This window comes from Berghia stephanieae, chromosome 2 (assembly GCF_034508935.2).
Source record: "Berghia stephanieae isolate SIO BIC M18660-M18661 chromosome 2, UCSD_Bste_1.3, whole genome shotgun sequence".
Classification (NCBI taxonomy): domain Eukaryota; kingdom Metazoa; phylum Mollusca; class Gastropoda; order Nudibranchia; family Aeolidiidae; genus Berghia; species Berghia stephanieae.
In genome coordinates, this window is record NC_088361.1 from 2174766 (window position 1) to 2194386 (window position 19621).

The 19621-nt window shown below is 32.6% G+C and overlaps 1 protein-coding gene across 3 annotated transcripts in view; it reads right to left on the minus strand.

Annotated features, from left to right (window-relative positions):
• Positions 1 to 2757: 2757 nt before the first annotated feature.
• LOC144964160 (sorting nexin-2-like) overlaps positions 2758 to 19621 on the minus strand; it is an 18032-nt gene continuing 1168 nt past the window's right edge. Inside the window, exons 2-14 of one of the 3 annotated variants that reach the window (XM_078898103.1) lie at positions 17099 to 17198; positions 16492 to 16682; positions 15688 to 15801; positions 15216 to 15357; positions 14347 to 14425; positions 13406 to 13598; positions 12628 to 12666; positions 12290 to 12307; positions 8755 to 8848; positions 7013 to 7218; positions 6215 to 6358; positions 4900 to 5052; positions 2758 to 3336 (exon numbers count right to left, since the gene is read on the minus strand). In XM_078898103.1, the coding sequence (XP_078754229.1) occupies positions 3286 to 3336; positions 4900 to 5052; positions 6215 to 6358; positions 7013 to 7218; positions 8755 to 8848; positions 12290 to 12307; positions 12628 to 12666; positions 13406 to 13598; positions 14347 to 14425; positions 15216 to 15357; positions 15688 to 15801; positions 16492 to 16682; positions 17099 to 17198 (1524 nt within the window). In that variant the 3' untranslated portion in view covers positions 2758 to 3285. The remainder of the gene's footprint in view (positions 3337 to 4899; positions 5053 to 6214; positions 6359 to 7012; positions 7219 to 8754; positions 8849 to 12289; positions 12308 to 12627; positions 12667 to 13405; positions 13599 to 14346; positions 14426 to 15215; positions 15358 to 15687; positions 15802 to 16491; positions 16683 to 17098; positions 17199 to 19621) is intronic. The other 2 variants (XM_078898105.1, XM_078898106.1) reach the window with 2 other exon arrangements.

Below are 19621 nucleotides of genomic sequence, written 5' to 3' on the forward strand. Positions count from 1 at the left end.
TGAAGATACAGCAAGCGACCACTCCTCCCCCCAGGAGGTCAAGACCCCAACCTGAATGCCTAAATTAAAGAGCACAGAAATCGCACATTGAGAAAAATAATCATAACGTAAGAACACCTTGTAAAGCATTGACTTTATTCATCACATAACTGGTAAGAACATATTTAATTCATATTTCTTTATAATCAGCCATCACACATTAAATATTACATTTTATTTTCTTTTATCAGCACATAATTGAATTGTTTTCATATACGAGAAGAATTTACATTCGTAAAACTCTTCCTAACCATAACAATTTTCCGTTCATGTGAACATTCTACAACAATGTTTTCCCTTTAAAAAGGAAATCATTGCACCTTTAGAAATTACAGCACTCTCCCAATCAGTGCACAAATTCACAACACAGATTTTTGGAATTTTGTGCCAGCTTTCAGATTTACTAAATGATTGCCGTATAGTTATGCAATTTCAATATGAAAACAACAAACAGGTATGAATGTCCTGTGAAATTCTCAACAACAATAATAAATAATATTGAACATAAGCACAGTTACCCTCGTGTACATATTATATACACATAGCTGTGTTTTGCTATTTTTTCCACACAATTAAGACTTGCTTTTCTCTTGCTTGTTGTCACACTAGTCATTGTCAAAGAGTATTACAATGAATGCTGAACTGTTATCTGGAATGGACGACATATAATTTATAAACCCTTTAAAAGATTGTGTTAATGTTTGTGTTTGGGTGTTAAATGGCCCTTGCAACACCTTTTCGTCCTATCAGTGGTGGGACGATTGTTGTTTTAGTTTAAGGGTTTTACGCATTTCCAACACATTTAGGTGATAACAGTGCCAGTAAAAAGGAAGAAAATAGGAGAGTCAAAAATATTATAGATTTACGACTGAAAACACACGAGAAAAAAGTAAGATAAATGGGAATTGTTTAAATAGGGAAGAGATGAAGATTCCAAAGAGCATACTTTCAGTGTACTAAGTTTGAGATCACCTAAAAGTCTTACATGTGCAAAGGATCCCACTTCAAGGAATATACTCAAATGTTTACAAACTGTTTTATAATCAAACAAACAAACAATACACAACAGAGAGATGATTTGCAAGGAATAAAATACAATCTCCCATAGCTAACACTTTACATTTGACTGTTTCCCTCTTAGCCAAGGACTCCAACAAGGGCCAGGACAAAACCAAGTAATCCCAATCCAAGATAAAGACAGAAAACAACTCAGAAAACAAATATAAGGAGATAGAAGACATAGCACGTGACCTCTTGCCTGCTATGGGAGGTATGTTCAGCATACTGTTTTCCCATTCAAAAACCTCATAAACTTGTTTGTTTTGTACAGCTTCTCGAATTTATACAACACTTTTTATAATTAAATGTCACATCAGCGCATGGGAAATGGAAAATAATACACAATTGAAGAAAGATAAAATATCAAAGATTTAGGGTTAATGAATTCCTCTAACATTTTTTAACAAGCACATAATAAAAACTAAGACTAATGGGACTAGTACAAATAATAAAGGTAGATCCCAGCGATAATCCAACGTCCATGTGTCTAGTCTGAGTTTTTGAAACAATTAAAAACTGCTGTAGAAAGGATGATATTCAGACTGTAATCCAATCTTGTTTTGCATAAAAACATTTTCAGAATGAAAGAATTGTTTCCTTTTTGAAAAGATTACAAGTAAAGACTGTTTTATTCCTCTTCGCTGTCATTTTGAAATAACAACAGGAGCAAAATAAAATCACATCAGAAAAGTTATAAATTTCAACATTTGCTTTCTTATTATTCTTATTATGCACTTATTGAAGAAAAACTGCATAACAGATAAAGAATGCGATACACCGTATTGCCCTTCATCCAAGTTTTGTGTCCAAAAGTAATATTATTTATTTGACATAGAAGCTAATTCTAACATCACGTTTGAGACACATTCATCAACAGATTATCCAAAATGTAAAACAACTTTCAACAATTAGGCCCATAGGAGTGTTTTATAATGCTAAGCTAGTTCATAATAGCATAAGTTTGTTTTGAAATGGATGAAAACATTCATGTGCATGGAAACAAAATGTAAAAAAAATAAAATGAAGAAGATTGGGTAAAAAAATGAGGGAAAATTATAAATTAATGAAGATACATTGCTGGAAATTGAATTTAGTATCAAACAAGAATATGGAACTGATCAAAATTCATAAAATTATTCAATGAATAAATAACAAGTTTGAACGTACAAAGTGACGGATCACACCATAGATTAACACAGCATGAGATGAAAAAAACCTGTTTCTAACCTTATTATATATCTAAAATATCTAAACAATTAAAATCAGTGTCATATAAACTAAGTTTTCCACCATCAATGGTACAAGACGAAAACCTATTCACAAATAAATGTTTGAACACTTAATCACAGTTAAATAGTCACAAAGACAAAAATAAGGGAGGATTTAATATTGGAGATGACCTATCCACAATAATGACGTTTCAAATAACTCATAAAAATACGAATCCCATTTTGAAAGGGTTTTTTGAAAATGAGATATTATACAGTAAATCATGCCTATCGCTTAACCTAAAAAATGGAAAGAACTTCAAAGGTCACATAAAGATAATGATGATGATAATGATAATGATAATGATAATAATAATAATAATAATAATAATAATAATAATAATAATAATAATAATAATAATAATATAATATAATAATAATATATTATTATTATTATTACTATTCTTCTTCTTCTTCTTCTTGTTATTATTATTGTGATTATTATTATAGTAATAACAGTTTTACAAATTGTGATATGGCAAAAAAAAACAAACAAAAAAATGAGAAAATAAATGGAAAAACTAGAAACAAAAACAAACCCAACTTAATTGTTAAAATTCTACTTTGGTCGTATCAAATAATTTCATTAGGTAGAGAGTCGAGTGTATGACGTCAAAATGTCATATTGGTATCAGTCTTTCATATTTATAACTATATAAACAGATAAAACAGGACATCGCTTATACTGAAACAGCATCTACATTACGACTCAGCACTGTTCACCATCCACTCCGAATGACCCCCCCCCCCCCTCCCCTCCCGAAAAAAAAACCCCAAAAACAAACACAAAACAAAACAAAAAGACAAACAACAAAACCAAAACAACCAACCCATCCCAGGGTATCAACCAATCAAATCATTTAGCAGTTATAGAATCTACAACACTCTATATTCATGTCATTCAAACGACTTCACAAAATCATGCAATAGCTTTGGCCTCTGGTAAGAACGTTTCCCAGTACTTGATTAGCTGTGGAGTATAAAGGAGGGAAAAATATACAGTGAACTAATTGCAACCTTATATGACACAATTGTTATTATTGCTGCTTTAATGCTAATGATGTTCTCTTTGTTTTTGTTTTTGACAGTTTCGCAGCGCTTGAGACACATTTAGTTCATTTCAGAGCCAGATGATGATGATGATGATATGGTTGATGATGATGGTGGTAGTAGCAGTTCAAGAATTCTACCACTGAAAGACTTTGAATAAAATAAATAAATAAATAAATAAATAAATAAATGAGAAGCGAGAACAGTTGGAGTGAGTTTTCATGTTTTGTGAGGCAGACAATTTATGGTAAATGTTGAACCTTTGGCCTTATATGCAACTGAAGCACCAAGAGGAAAAGTAAGAAAGTAAATATTGAACCTTCTCTACCAGATTACGCTCACCTTTAGACAGCAAGAATGAATTTTTAGTAACCAATGATTTCTCAAACCAATTAGAGACCTGTAATTGTTTTCGTAGTAAAAGTGATAAAGTTTAGGACTAAATAAAGTCCAAGTCACATCACTGTTACTCGTTTCTTGCATGATATGATGACAGGTTAATGTAAAATCATCCCCACCTGCAAGAAGATTAATAGAGTTATATTCTCTTGACCTGGTGTATACTCCTAGCTGCCAGACATTTGACACTTGACTAAGTTGGAGTTAGACAAATGACTCATTTCATGGCAAAAACAAGCTCTGAGATACAATGCAGTTGATGCCACACTAATGTTTGTGTTTTGTTTGTTTTTCCTATTCAGAGAGAGAGTTGACTGGTTCTCACCACATTCTCTCAATTACAATATGAGAGATGAAAATTATGCAAATGTTTGCACCTCATGCGTATATTGAAGATAAAATGACAAGATTACACCAGCAATGGATTTATTCTAAAAAAAGCTGGCTAGAGTACAATGAGAAAAGAAGTGATAATAATGGGATGGAAGTACATTAGACATATCTTAAGGAAAAAGCCAGTCATTGATTGGGTGATAACGATGACTTGGCCCCTGAGGAGAAGAAAATAAGAGGCAGGAGGAAAACCACCAGGGGACGAACTGTTGAGGAGGAAAGGAATACCGTTGAATAGATGACATGGGGTGAAGTGACAACTGCAGTCATAAACAGGGAGAGGTAGACACTGCGAATATAGGCCTTGTGTGCTACCTAGCATGTAGTGGGTTGATTGTTGTTGTCTCTAATCCAGCTTGTGCTTTTCAGTCATAGCAGATTGGTTACAGGTAAACATGTGTGTGTTGGTAACAATTATTTGCTTTTCCTTTTTTGTTGGTTAGAGTTAGTGAGCATTTGACTGCATTAAGTCTATTAGATTACTTAACCCAGATATATTCAATGTAACAAGATATCTTACCAAAACAAAACAAACAAAAAAAAAAAAGTTTAAATCTTCAACTCCACAAACAACAACCAAGAAAAAGAAAACAAACAAAAATACAAAAAAAAAAACAACAAAAGCATTAAAAAAAAAATTTAATTAAAAGAAAAAAGAAAAAGAAGATATCTGAACATAATAAAATAGTACCTTTTCTTGATTTTCCATAAGCACCTCGAGATATTTGATCACATTAGTTTTGAAGTCAGAAACACGAAGCTTTTCAAACCGTACCACTTCTTTACGGATAGTCTTGGAAATCTTTTCAAAATCCTCTTGTCCTTTTTCTACTTTGTGCTCCCACTAAAAATAAAATGACACAAGTAATAGTAATAATAATAATAATAATAATAATAATAATAATAATAATAATAATAATAACAATACTAATAATAATAATAATAATAATAACAACAACAACAACAACAACAATAATAAAAGTAATAAAACCGCATCAATAATAAAATTCATTGCCAATATTGAAGGCTCAGGGCCAATTTACATCTCAAGTTCAAAACACAACGCATGTATTGTAATGTACACATGATTACACTATACTAATAATCATGATAAAAATCATTCTAAAAATTACCAAAATGTTATATGGTGAATATTGAAGACAGTAAACAAATGAGATTCTTTTACAGATGATGATAAATTGCTTCTTACTGTTGGAACTAAAATATAAAAAGGAGTGACTTGGAACAAGCACTTAACCAATTACCATTAGATATTTGACTTGAGTTCTAAAATATTGATTAATAGAAGAAACATTAAAAGGTGAAGATTAAAAAAAAAAATAGAATAAGGGTTTTATCTTTTGATAACTTCCCATATACTGTTTATTGATAGGCATATTTGAAAGCCAATTTCATTCTGTAACTTGCTAAAAGTAAAAAGTGCTTCAAATAAATTTACACCAAGCAGGCTTCTGTTATTTGTGGGAGTTCTCTGCAGACTTAATATCACAACAGACCTTTCCATTACAGGAAAAAATTCGTAGAACTATGAATTTTCAGCTCCAACTACAACGCCTGGTAATCATTTTAGATTCAATAAAACTAATTGAAAAGGAAAATTTGATGGCACAACACTTATATCTGAACTTTCAGTCATTAATCATTCATGATAAGAAACTAGAAACTTAACATTGTGACTTCTATAGTTTTCTCCATGAAATCTTTGAATTTTAAAAATTTCAAGTAGGCAAGCTAGTACATATTTCTTTGACCGTCGCATTGAAATGAAATTACACTATAAATAAAGTTCCTTTCCAACTGTGGCCTTTATAATTGGTGGAGAAATCTTTCTCCCCTATTTCTGAAGGAAGACTGGATAATTCAGGCATCTATCACAGTGCCGCGCGGGAAAGTGAGCTAGGGCCAGCTGACTTACTCAAGGAGGAATCAAACTCAGTACCTTCTGGGTAAGAAAAAAAAAAAGACCAGATTGGAGGACTACTTACTTCTGTAATCTCAGTCCGGGCTTGAGAGAGTTTGTCAGCTTTACCCTGCATCTCTAACTTGGCCTTGTTTTCTCTTTTTTTACCCAATGTGGTTTCAGCATCTTTCCATTGTTTATAAGTCTTGATTCTCTCATGGAACACATCCTACAATGAAAAGAAAGAGATTATAGTCATCTCATCTAGCAATTAACAATATCATTTATTATCATTATTATTATTATTATTATTATTATTATTATTATTATTATTATTATTATTATTATTATTATTATCATCATCATCATCATCATCACCATTATCAGAAGGGAAACTGCATGAATATTATGACAAAAAAGAACTTCATTTTTTAAATTTCAGACCCGGCTTTTATCCAACAAGAACATGGAATGAATCAAAAGTATGTTTAATATAAAACTATAACTTTGGAGCAAAATAAAAAGAAAGGCGTATGCTCTCATAATGACTTTAGCACCATACATCTCTTTTTAAAAAAAAAAAAAAATGAAATTTGAGATATAGCCAAACATATATCGTTTACCATCAACTTTTACAAGACGAAGACTAAATTTTAGAAATAATATCAAGAGCCAAAGAAAAACATAGCATAAAAATATATATGCATGATGACTATTTATTTTAAAACTGAGTAAAACTAACGTATTATATTCGTCCTGCAAGTTTGAGATTCATCACACTTTCAACAGGTAACAAATATATTTTGTTTTCATCAGTGAGCTATTGAACTTAACACATACATTTTCAAATACAAAATACCCACCATTAAAAGTAAACACTAACCTTGACAGCCCCCATAAGAGCGACATAGTCCTTCATCAATTCTGACATGGTGTAGAAATCCACCTCAGCCTGGTCTTTGTGAACAATTTCAATCTTCTCCTCAGTCTCAGCAAGCTGAGACAAAGCCCTGGACAATGCTGTGTGTTCCTCTACATTACCCAACATGGCTGCACTCTTAGCAAACACAGCTGTGCTACCGGATAGTTCTGTTGGGTACACAGTTTTGACAAATGTAATCGATCAGTATTGGTGGTAGCAGTAGTAGTAGTAGAAGTAGTAGTAGTAGTAGTAGTAGTAGTAGTAGTAGTAGTAGTAGTAGTAGTAGTAGAAGTAGTAGTAGTAGTAAAAGTAGTAGTAGTAGTAGTAGTAGTAGTAGTAGTAGTAGTAGTAGTAGTAGTAGTAGTAGTAGTAGTAGTAGTAGTAGTAGTAGTAGTAAGGAATTTTGAAATAGTAGTAGTAGTAGTAGTAGTAGTAGTAGTAGTAGTAGTAGTAGTAGTAGTAGTAGTAGTAGTAGTAGTAAGGAATTTTGAAATAGTTATTGGTAATATGAAAAATGTGTGTGGGGGGAAAATTTGCAGTATTGAATTGACATTTTAGATTCAATAACATGTTCATTGAAAAAATATTATTGAAAAATAAAATGCATGAGGTGTATTTCTATTTTATAATGGCAGCAAAGTTATAATAAAATTCTTACCAGAATGCAAATAAAAGGTTGTTTTTGTGACGTTCCCCACAATACTAAATTATTCGGAAGGGGGACCCGATATCTCAGTTGGTAGAGCACTCGCTTAACACACAAAGGGACCAAAGATCAGTCCCAGGTGCAGTCAAGATTTTTTCGGACCCCCTGTCCACCCAGCAGTGAATGGGTAGCTGAGTCTGTTAGATTTGGTGGAAATTACTTTGTGATAGACTAGTGTCCAATCCAAAGGATAGCAAGGAACTGCTATTGTCCGTTTCATGCTATAGAAACCAGGATAAACTCCGGCTCCATGGACTACACAAAAATTATTCGGAAGAACTAAAGGAGAAAATAATTGCTTTCACCAGTTTCTCTGGGCTTAATAATAAAATGCAAACCAAAAACTGATGATCTAGCATTGAAATTAGAGTAGTCTAGCTTTTTAAAAATCTGTCCACACTTTTTTATAACCATTGGGAAACTATTTCTGCTATTCTATTGGAGCTAGATTGCAAGTTGTTTTTATCATCTTTTTCTTTTGACATTATTCAACTGATAAAAACTCATGAAAATGAACATTTTCCTTAGCTTTTAAGAAAATAGCTTATTATTGGAGTATTTTAGTTGCACAAGAACGACCTTTTGGCACAGCCTCAATAATGATGATATCAAATGACATTCATGCATCCCTTAAGCCTGAATGTGTAAGAAGCACCTACCAATTTGAAAATAAATCAAGGAATAATTCATAGGAGTGTTAAATAAGATTATTTATCTTTTATCCACCAAACTCACAATGACAACATTTTCTATTTCAAAAATATTTGTCTATTTTCCTTTACACTCGTTATGACATAATTCTTGCTATCAATGCAAAGGTTTGATCCGTATTTGAGTAACAAATTCTAATTTATAAATGAGAATGGGTTAACAAAAGTCTTTATTATATATATATATCTCTCTCTCCCCCCCCCCCCCCCCCCCCCTCCCTCATCTATTGTTGTTATAAAGACTGGTAATTGAAGGGCCTAGAAGTCAAAATTTGAAACATTCTTACCCCGTCTATGGGCTGCCAAAGTTTCTAAACTGGAATGTAATTTCTTCAGCTGATGGTCGAGAGCTTCTATTTGCTGATGCTTCTCTTCAAACCACTGAAAAAGAGAAGTAGTTTTAAAGAATTCATCTAGTGGGTGTAGGAATTGGAAATGATTATGTGAGAGACAGGAGAGAGAGAGAGAGAGAGAGAGAGAGAGAGAGAGAGAGAGAGAGAGAGAGAGAGAGAGAGAGAGAGAGAGAGAGAGAGAGAGAGAGAGAGAGAGAGAGAGAGAGAAGAAGAGAGAGAAAGAGGGAGAGGAGAGAGAGAGAGAGAGAGAGAGAGAGAGAGAGAGAGAGAGAGAGAGAGAGAGAGAGAGAGAGAGAGAGAGAGAAGAAAGATCAGGGATCACGGTACAACATCATCATAATGTCCAGAGAAATAATAAATCATGATAAGTGAATAATTTTAATAGAATGAAAAAATAATATATCATAAACTAGATCTTTGATCTTGATGAGTTTAAACCATAAAAGATAGACATTATATTGCTTGTAATTGTGTGAAAACGAAGAAAAAAATATATAAATATGGTGAGTACACAAATGTTTTCTCAAGAAAATAATAAATTCAAATAAAAAATTGACACAATTATTGAAAAAGTAATTAAACAAAAGTGAATCACCAAATATGAACCACGCTACTTGAGTAAAATTGCTCTGTATAATTCTAATAATTCTCAGAAACGAAAATAAATCTACTAACGTTAATAAAACAATTTAAAGATTTAATTTTCCATTTCAAATTTGGATAGAATATGATTACAACTATGAGGGTATTTACTTTGTTTTTTTTCACTAACACCAAAAATGTATTGAAAAATGATTGGGGATGGTAAAATAAAACTATGTCAAAAATAAAGATAAAAGAGATTGTGGTGGGGTTGCCAAGTCAGGAGACAAAAATAAATCTACAAGACTTTTATGAGAGCACATCCACTGACCATTACCTGAACTTTGAACTCCAGTAAAAAAAAATAATTTAGCACTTATTTTTTTCTCCATTCCGCAGGATTACAAAATATACTCAGGTTATTAACATACATAATTCAGTAAATATACTGACAATTGGCAACCATGGATTGAATTTATCAGTTTTCCTTGAACTTGTACAGTAAAATTACTGTGGCTGAACATTAGAAAATAAATTGAAAGCAAATAGAAATATACAAAACAGCAACAAGAATACTCAAGTATTTTCATAATCCAGGGCATCAGGCAGCCCCTTGCCACTCTCTATTAAACAACACCAAACAAACATTTTAACTCTCTCGAGTTCACCCTCGTGGAAAATCAAACAAATGGGAATATAAGAAAAAGTTACATTTAATAATATTATGCCTTAAAATCATATAGAATATTGCTTAAATTATATAACCTCAAACATACTACTAAGTGTTCAACGAAATATTGCTAAACTATAGAAAAAATGCAAATTTTAGTATATTGGGTTAAATGCACTCTAAGAACTATACGACCAGTAAAGAGTACAATCTATTTTTTTACTGAAATAATAGCAAGGTAAATTACACATACGTAATGACAACTCATGAAACAATCAAATTGAAGGAGGACAAAAAAAAAAACAACAAATGATGCATTCAGTGATCTGAAAGATAATTTGCAGTAATTTACACTGCTGAAAGCTGTGGTTGATTGAAAGAGTGAGAATTGAAACGAAGAGAAACCCATGATAGTAATTATAGTAATAATAAAAATTCATTCATTCTATTTTACAATGGTCTACAGTAGTTAGATATGACATATAAATATGAAACCCATCCCCTGTGCCGCTATGTGGTCTAGTGGTATTACACCCTCGTTCAGATCCAAAGGTCCTGCGTTCAAGCCCTGCTCTGAGCAGCACAGTGCTGAGTTCTTGGAAAAGGCTCTTTACTCACATTCTCTCACTATACTCAAGTGTAAAATGAGTACCTGACCATTAACAATGTTGTCTTAGTCAAAAAAAAATAATGTAATATCGCTGAACAGACATCATGTCTCATCCTCCATGTTACGTGTTGCTGTTGGCTAGGGACACATTGAAAAGCACTTTGAGCATATTTAGTGGATAATGCATTACATAAATGCTCTAGTTTACTTTTTTTTTGTTTTCTTGTTTTTTTGTTTTTAAAAAATAATCGTATGTTGTATCAAGATGAAATGAATGCCAAATACTGAATTTAAATTGAATGATCAGAAAGATGAACTCTTGTTATTTTTTTTTTTTCACTTTGTGGAACTTTATCCATTCTCCTCAGTAAAACAAATGAAATTAACCCATGCTTCAGATATTTTAATATACATTCAATTTTCAGAATCTAAGTTAAGACATTTTAAAGCTGTGGGTCACATTTGTGTCTTCTATTCCTATGTATCTGTTATTTCTTCAAAATATCAACAGGTAATTTACGTTAAATGGGATGCACTCAAATAGTTACAAAAATGCGATAAACTAAAAAAAATACATTGTGGGACATGACGAAGAGATGCTTTAGAAGGAAAAAAATATCATCTCCCAAAAAGGAACTCTAAATTTAATTGTTTCCCTCTGGGTGAAGGACCCCTGCCAGAACTAGAGCAAAATCAGGTCATCCCAATCCTTGACATTGACATAAAGCAATGTGGAAAAGATAACTACAGGAAAATAAAAGACAAAGCATGAGGTCTCCAAAAACATAATAAGTTTCTATCACACATTCATCATTCACAAAAAAAAAATTATTATCATTAAAAAAAAAAATAATACAAATGCTAACATATCCAATTGCCTCAAAAACTTGAGAATAAAACCATGTAATCTCATTCTTGGACAAAGACAGAGAGCCACATTAAAAGGGGCAACAAAGATAGGGGGATAGAGAATACTTTATCAGTGGACCCCACCAACTCCCCCACCTCTCAGAATCAATTTTAACTTGTCAACTGTGTAGCCGTGTAAAGGAATATTAACAGTTTTGTTTAACCTTCTTAGATTGAAGCTAACTCGTAAAAGGTAATGTATTTTTTTTAATTAAGTTTGAAAAATGTTGATTAAATGGCATTTCATTAACAACTCTGACAATTTTTAAAAATCTAAATCAAGAAATCAACAATTTTGCTTCATGTAACAGTAAGCCCAAAAAAACAAGTAAGTCTACAACATTCAGATAATGAAAGAAAAAATAATTTGATACAAACCATTGAAACAGCTTTACTCCATTCTTTTTTTTTTTTTTTTTCAGTTAAGTATGAGATCATTGAAAACATGCAACAGAACACCGATATGAAGCCTCAAAATAAACCTGTCCTTAATATATCAATCAAAAATTTGGCATGCATCATAGATTATAAAAGTTAAATGACTTGTCAATTTTTTTAATTATCTTTTTTTTTTAAATCATGTCATTGTTACAAAAACTTTGTAAGCAAGAAATGACCATTATTTTAAAATTAAAAGAAGAATTTTTGAAAAAAAAAAATAACACGGACCCATCGACAACATGAATGCAACCAATTACCTCAAAATCTTGATTCCACTGTCCCGAGGGAGATCGAGGGATGATTGAGCAAAAATAGTTATGGAGGTATAAACCCCATGACTGATGGAAGCATGAAGTGATGAGGAGACAAAAACCGATTGGTACTAACAATATATTCTAAGATGTGAATTATTTTTAATTCTGTAATTTTGTATAAACCTTTAAAACACTCCCAAATTCCCAAAAATGCAGATTACCACATTTAAGAATAAATGTTAATTTCATGAATGTATGCTCACTGATGCAAGAAAAAATTAATAAGTCAACCATTTACCATAAAAATAGTGGTAATATAATATCAAAAATGAATGTTGTACCATAGCTGATGAAACTGTATTATCCATAGTGGTATTGATCTTTAAAGATGAGATGAGAAAGAATAAGCAATGGCAATCAAACAAGAGTATTGAGAATAACACCATCACAAGACAGCACAAAGATTAAAGCTCAAGAAAACATTTGTGTACATTACTACAAAAGTGTGTCTCTATCAAATCACCCTTCTACAACTACATGATAGTGAAATAGGTGATAACATACTTAATGCTGGTGGTGTGTTATATCATTTCAAGTTCAATCAATTTTATCATACATGACATTGTATGCCATAAATTCACACAAATTAGTAACATCGAAAACATGTAGCTACTTAACTCATATAATCTAGATTAATTTAAGTTTCACCTGAAACATAATTATCGCATTTGAATGATAGTCAGGATTTAAAAAAAACACAGGATAAATAATACAGCACACCCTTAAAAGCAAAGTAAGCCATTACGAAAAAAAAAAAAAAAAAAAAAAAAGGGGGGAGGGGGCAGAAAAGTAATATTTAAGGACCTTCAGACAATAAGAACTATTTTTCATATCAAACTAAAAAAAACATTGTAAAAATCAAAACAAAACACATCCAAATTAGAAAGACGTTATACATCCTTTCTCGACTCTGTAAACATTAATATTGATGTGAAGTTTTTAAAAAATCTTATTTCATTAATCGAAGCATAGAAATAAATCAAACTACAATCTATGGGCCTTTAAATTTAAATCAACACTAAAGAATTTTATAGAATATTATAAATCAAAGCAACTCACCTCGTCACTTTCATCCACCTTCAATGTGATTTTCTCAAAGGACTCCCCAACCTTATGGAAAAGGCGCATCACACCAGCCCCACTCAAGGCAGATGTGTTGGTGGCCTTCGGCAAGTCACCATCCTTCTCCAGGAACTCTATGAAATCTCGATCAGCTGCCAAGACCGGATGGGCAGCAGTTCTAATTAGGTACCTATAGAGAATGAGAAATTCATAATCATTACAGAAATGGTTCATGGCTGCCAAGACCGGATGGGCAGCAGTTCTAATTAGGTACCTATAGAGAATGAGAAATTAATAGTCATTACAGAAATGGTTCATGATTTATATATATGGATAAAATTTTCAGATAGCTTTAGAGGTTTTGAAAAATATAACACTATTTATTTGAGAAAATCAATAAGACTATAAAGAAATCTGAAACTAATAAAATACAAGTGATTAGAAAAATTGTTAAAACTGTGCGGTGGTTTGTTATTTTTGCCCATGACTAACATGTCTTTTTTGTTTTTGATTCTATGTGTTTTATGTCCCAGGAGAAGCAAAAAAGCGATCACTAAACTCCAGCGTGTCGTATTGCAAAACGTGCTGGAATTCTGCTTGCTACAATCCAGATGGTCCTGTATATATGACTTAAAATGAGTTTTAAAAGATTGATTAATAGGAGAGTAATTTAAAACTGAAGGATTTTAAAAAATGAAATAAGGGTTTTTAAAGGCAATTTCAGAGCCATTAAAAAAATGAAGATGGTGGAAAAGTTCTGAGACCAAAGGTGTAAATTTCTTAGCATATAATAAAAGGAGAGTAAAAAAAAATTAATTTTTTTTTTAAAGGAGGGGGGAGATGTGGTTAATCATGAAACTGACGTATATTCAAAGAACAACCTAAAATCTCTTCAAGAATGGTATAAGACTTGAACAAAAATAACAGAATTTAAATACCTTTCTAAGGCAGCTTTCCTCCTTTCAATAAAATCTATAGACCCAGTATCTTCCTTTGACATTTTGACCTTTGTCATGCCTGAGAAGAGAGATTTAACAGTGAGATCAGTATTGGGAAAGAATACATTTTAAAAATGACAACATCAATAGTACTCTTGAATATCACGTAAAATCAAACATGAAATAAACGTTATTTCTCATAATGTAAGAAATGTCAATTTATCTCTCCACATACTCCTATGAGGTCATACATGTAGAAAGAATCAAAATGTATTTCATTTAAAGTACAAACTGTAAAATTGGAAAACTATCTTGGAATAAGTGAATGACTCAAATCAAACTTTGCTTCCATCAAGAAATTTTGTATGTAAAATCATGTCATCATTCCCTTCAATACTCCCATGGAGCAGGAGTATATCCTGGTTTCTTACGAAACGGGCAATAATAACAATTTGTATTGGCCTGCTAGTTTATCACAAAGTACTTTCTGCCAGATCTAACAGACCCAGCAACCCAATCCCTTCTGAGTGGACAGGAGATCAGAAAAAAAAAAAAAAAACTTCACCAGAGATCAATCTCTGTCCTTTTGTGAGTGAAGCAAGTGCTCTTCCAAATGCTATCGCGGCCCTAATCATTCCCTTCAGGCCTAATATTATTGATCTAAAATCAAATTGATAGGACAACAGAAGTAAATACATGAATAACCAAAATATAAATAAATAAATAAATAAAATAAAGGTATTTGGATATTCTTGTAATAAAAATCATTTGAGCAACTTTCCGTTTTAAAGATCACCTAGACACTCCCCAATGTAAAAAAGTTGCTCATTGAATTGTAAAAGTACCGAGGAAAGTCAGTAACAACTTACCTATCACACTTTTTTCAGGTGCAGGAGGTACAATGATTCCTAAAGGCACATGTTTCTCTGCTAACTTGGAGTATAAACCTAAGAAATCACTGAAGCGCCTTAGGACAGCGTTTTCAGGGGTTCGGAAAGCAGGGTTTGTAGTCTGGAACAGACAATTAGTAAAATAAACTGGATCATATTATTTCAGAGTTCAATACTGATTAATTCCACAAAAATTATGTTTCCTTACAAAATATTCTAGGTAATCCTTTTCCAGCTTTTAATATTTTTTAGTAGTGAATAACACATGAAAAGGTTATATCTGTGCGAAAGGTAGGAAAGATATTTGAACAGTAAAAATATCAAAATTCAGTCTTTAGTCGTCGTAATATAGCATTGATAAAATCATGTGTTTTATTTAAGAAAAAAACAACCCAACAGTAAAGCAAGTGTTGATTATAACTAATAATCTAATATAAATACATCACCTTACCTTAGACACAATCTTGAAAACCATATAAGCAGACATTCCATCCCCAATTTTTAAATTCTCTGTTATCTTGATGTCTAAATCATATTGCTCTTTCTCATCATTGTCTTCAGAAAGCTGTGTATTTAATGACATTGTAGAAATGAGTTTTGTGGTATTGGCACGACTATGCAGAGGATGATGAAGGTGATGATGATGATGACGATGATGATGATGATGATGATAAAATGATGATGATGAGAGGTGCAATGGATCCATTATTAAAATAGTAATCATGTATTTTATAATTGATTGCCTCTATTGATTATTTTTGTAACTGAGAAGCGGGTCGTGTAGTTTCTCATTATACTAATGAAGTAATTTGCTGAAATCTTGATATGGCCTTCAGATTTTGATTTCTGTCTGTTAACTAAAGCATGACATAGTGATAACTCTGACACATTAGTATCCACAAACCTCATAACACTATCAATTTAATAATAATAACTATTTCTTATATAGTGGAAGTGCTTACCGTCAAAACCTACAAGCACTTCATATAAACATAACACACAGAGACACTCAATCGCACTCAATATCTGGATTTTAACAGATCAAAGTAAATAGTATAAGAAAAGATTGGTCTTAAGGTTCTTGAAAACCTAAAAAACTTGAAGAGACTCACATTGATGGAGATAGTGAATTCCAAACAGCGCCAAAACTTTAAAAGGTAAAATGAACTAAATAAAGAATAATGCCATTACTTCCAACAAAGTAGATTGTATAAATCAAAGCAATTTGTAAAAAAAACTTTTTCAAATAACTCACATCATCTGACTTGAGAGAGGGCGCTGCTATTTTTGTCTTAGCAGTGATGACTTCTGATACAGAAATCTCAGGTGTGATTTCTTTTGGGGATGCGGCAGCCGCAGCTGGCTCTTCAGATTGGGCAGATTCACTGTTATTGACATCTGTAGCCTCATCATCATCTGATTCTAATTTTATTTCAGAACTGCCACCTGAGGAGAATACAACCTCAGGTTATTAACAGATAAAACGAAGTCCTATGAAACAAATCTCTCACTTTGAGTGACATAATTATTGATGTAACAGAAAAGGAAATAAAAAATTCATTTTGCAATTTCGGTGATCGATGGAAACAGGAATGGATATATCATTTCTCACAAAAATGAAAGTGTCTATCTACCGAGTTGTCAATTCAGGAGGTAAAGATTTGCTGAACTTTTATGCAAGCAAATCCATCGATCACTATCTGAGTGTTGAACTCCAGTAAAAAGACATTTATTAAATTATTTCCTTCACAGGATTGGAAAATATACTAAGGTTTTTAACATGCTGAATTCATTAAATATACTGAAAAGTGGCAATCATGTATCTTATAAAGCTGCAATTGCGATAAATAAAATTTTTAAACCTTTGAACAGGTCATCCTCATCTTTATCATCGCCACCAAAAGGATTGTCATCAGTTCCATTGACAGACTCAGGACTCATTGTGTCAGGAGATGACGGTTTCTGTAATATATAAAATAAAAAATATCAGTGCCTGTGAGTAAATCTAAATACAGTGCAACCTCTGGATAACGACACCCCTGAATAACAACAACCCCTGGATAGCGACATTGACCCCTGGGCCCGATTTTTTTGCTATATGTTATTAGTAATAAAAACCCCAAAATAGCGACATACATTTTAGTAAAACCCCTGTTTAGCGACATCGTTACAACAAAAATCGGCAGTTGGTATTGATGCTTGATATATCGACTATCGGCATCTTGTTTCTTAACCAATAAAAAACGCCTTTTTCTCCCTTCCAATGAGATCATGTTGTAACCGACCAATCATCAGAACCCATGTTTACTACATTGCGTGGAGTCAGCGAAAAGAAGCAAAAGAAGTTTATCTGTGGGTGGAACTCTCAAGGGTCCATTAACATTCCCTGTTAGCTACCTGTCTGAGGTCAGTGGACGTTTACTGATATCAGGCAATACCTTGTCCATTTGGGGCAATTATGGTTCTTTATGGTCTTATAATATATTGGAATAACCGTAAAAACAATAACAGCCTCTTTCACTTTATTATATTCATTTGAAAAATCAGTTGTTATTCTAGATGTCCGTCCAGATTTGATATGATTGTGGTTATTACCTGTTTTTGTTGCTGATTTTTTTGTGTGTTTGTTTGTTTGTTTGTTTTTGTTTTTTGTTTTTTTTTTGGGGGGGGGGGGGGTGTCTAGAATCACGTTGTGGATCTACTCATTTCAAGGGCTTATAAATCTTGTTATGCTTAAATAAATATTTCTGTATCCAAAACTCATCAGCAGTATTGCATGGATTTTAATTAAAATCAAAACAAGATGTTTGCATCTGTGTTCTTGTGCGGTATTATCATGTTGGCAATTGATTCTCTTCGACTTATTGTTAGTTTTGTTAAATGGCATTCAAACACTATTTATGATCAAAACAATGACAAATACACATTGGAGTGTGAAATCGTAACTGGTACTCCCTCTGTAAACAGGAGAAATACACATTCTAACGTTGTTAGGACGTGTCTTCTCTCAGGCATTGGTCCGCGCATTGCACTGTTATATATTCACGGTTCTCACCACGGCCCCTTTTTCTGCCATCTTGAAAACCCCAGAATAACGACACCCCTGGATAACAACATAATTTTCCAGTCCCGGGCGATGTCGTTATCCAGGGGTTGCATTATAGGTTAGTTTTTGACTCCTTTCTCACTCTCCGGTTGCTAACTACTCTAGGACAGGAGGGTAATGGAACAACCAGTTCCAATACCCCTGTCTCTTTGCATCTAACCTGTTGGGGGAAATGACAGATGGTATTTGTGTCTGAGACTACGCTCTTCTCAAAGTTGAAGTCAAAGTTACATCACTATCACTATCACCACTATCACTGTCAGTGACTAAATTCATGTCATCAATATCATCAGAGAGGAAATAATAAAAAATTTTGTCTCTGATGTTGTCACCTTCCCCGAAACTCTGGAGATCTCACTCCCTGATATTGTTAAGGTGTTTCACTAGCTCCGCTAAAAGTTTTTTTCCATTGGCGGCAGCTATATTTTTTCAATCATTAGTTACAATGTAGTTCATGATTTTCAGTTTCGTTTTCAGATATTGATTCTGAATTTATTATATTTTATCATTGCTGATGGTGACAAAAAGTGAAAAACTTTGAACGATTGCCTTTTTGAGCTCCTTTTACTACTAACCTCCAATTTTAGTGCAAGTGAGATAATAAACTATCATTGATACTCTAGCTAACTTCTGGGGTGTGAGAAACTGCACTTATTTGTTCCACGACTCATCAAGTCTCTCACTGCCAGTACAGTTGATTGGAGGACGTGTAATTTTTTTAAAAGGAAGAAATTTCTCCTCTGACTCCAAAATCGCAGATGACTGCGAATCCAAGGAAAACCATCACCACTGTTTTACATTAAAAGTTACAATATAAAATTGAAATAAAAGAGTCCAGTTGAATGATCCTACCACTGCACAATATTTCACACCGGAAAGAAAATTAAGGGACTATTGCTTAGCGCGGTTACTCATTTTGTTAAGACATATGCTCAATTGTTCTACTAAATTGGTGGTAGTTAGCATTCATGTGAACTGACTTGCATTCCAAAGAGTGGACAATGACAAAACAAATTATATGTAATATATTAGGGTTTGATAAAAATTTCCATTCTCAGCATTGAATTGAAATCTTCCACTGCAGAGGCAGATTTTAGGAAAATTTTGAAGGCATTTTTACGCAACGAAAGAGCTAGGAAAAAAAAAATTAATTAAATTCTTTATAACTTCACAATGTAAAATCCTTTCGTAAGAATGCAGTTGGATGGAAACTAAAACTATGTAGGAAAAAAAGCGAAAATCATCACAGGAAAACTGTGACTATCATGTTCAATTCACA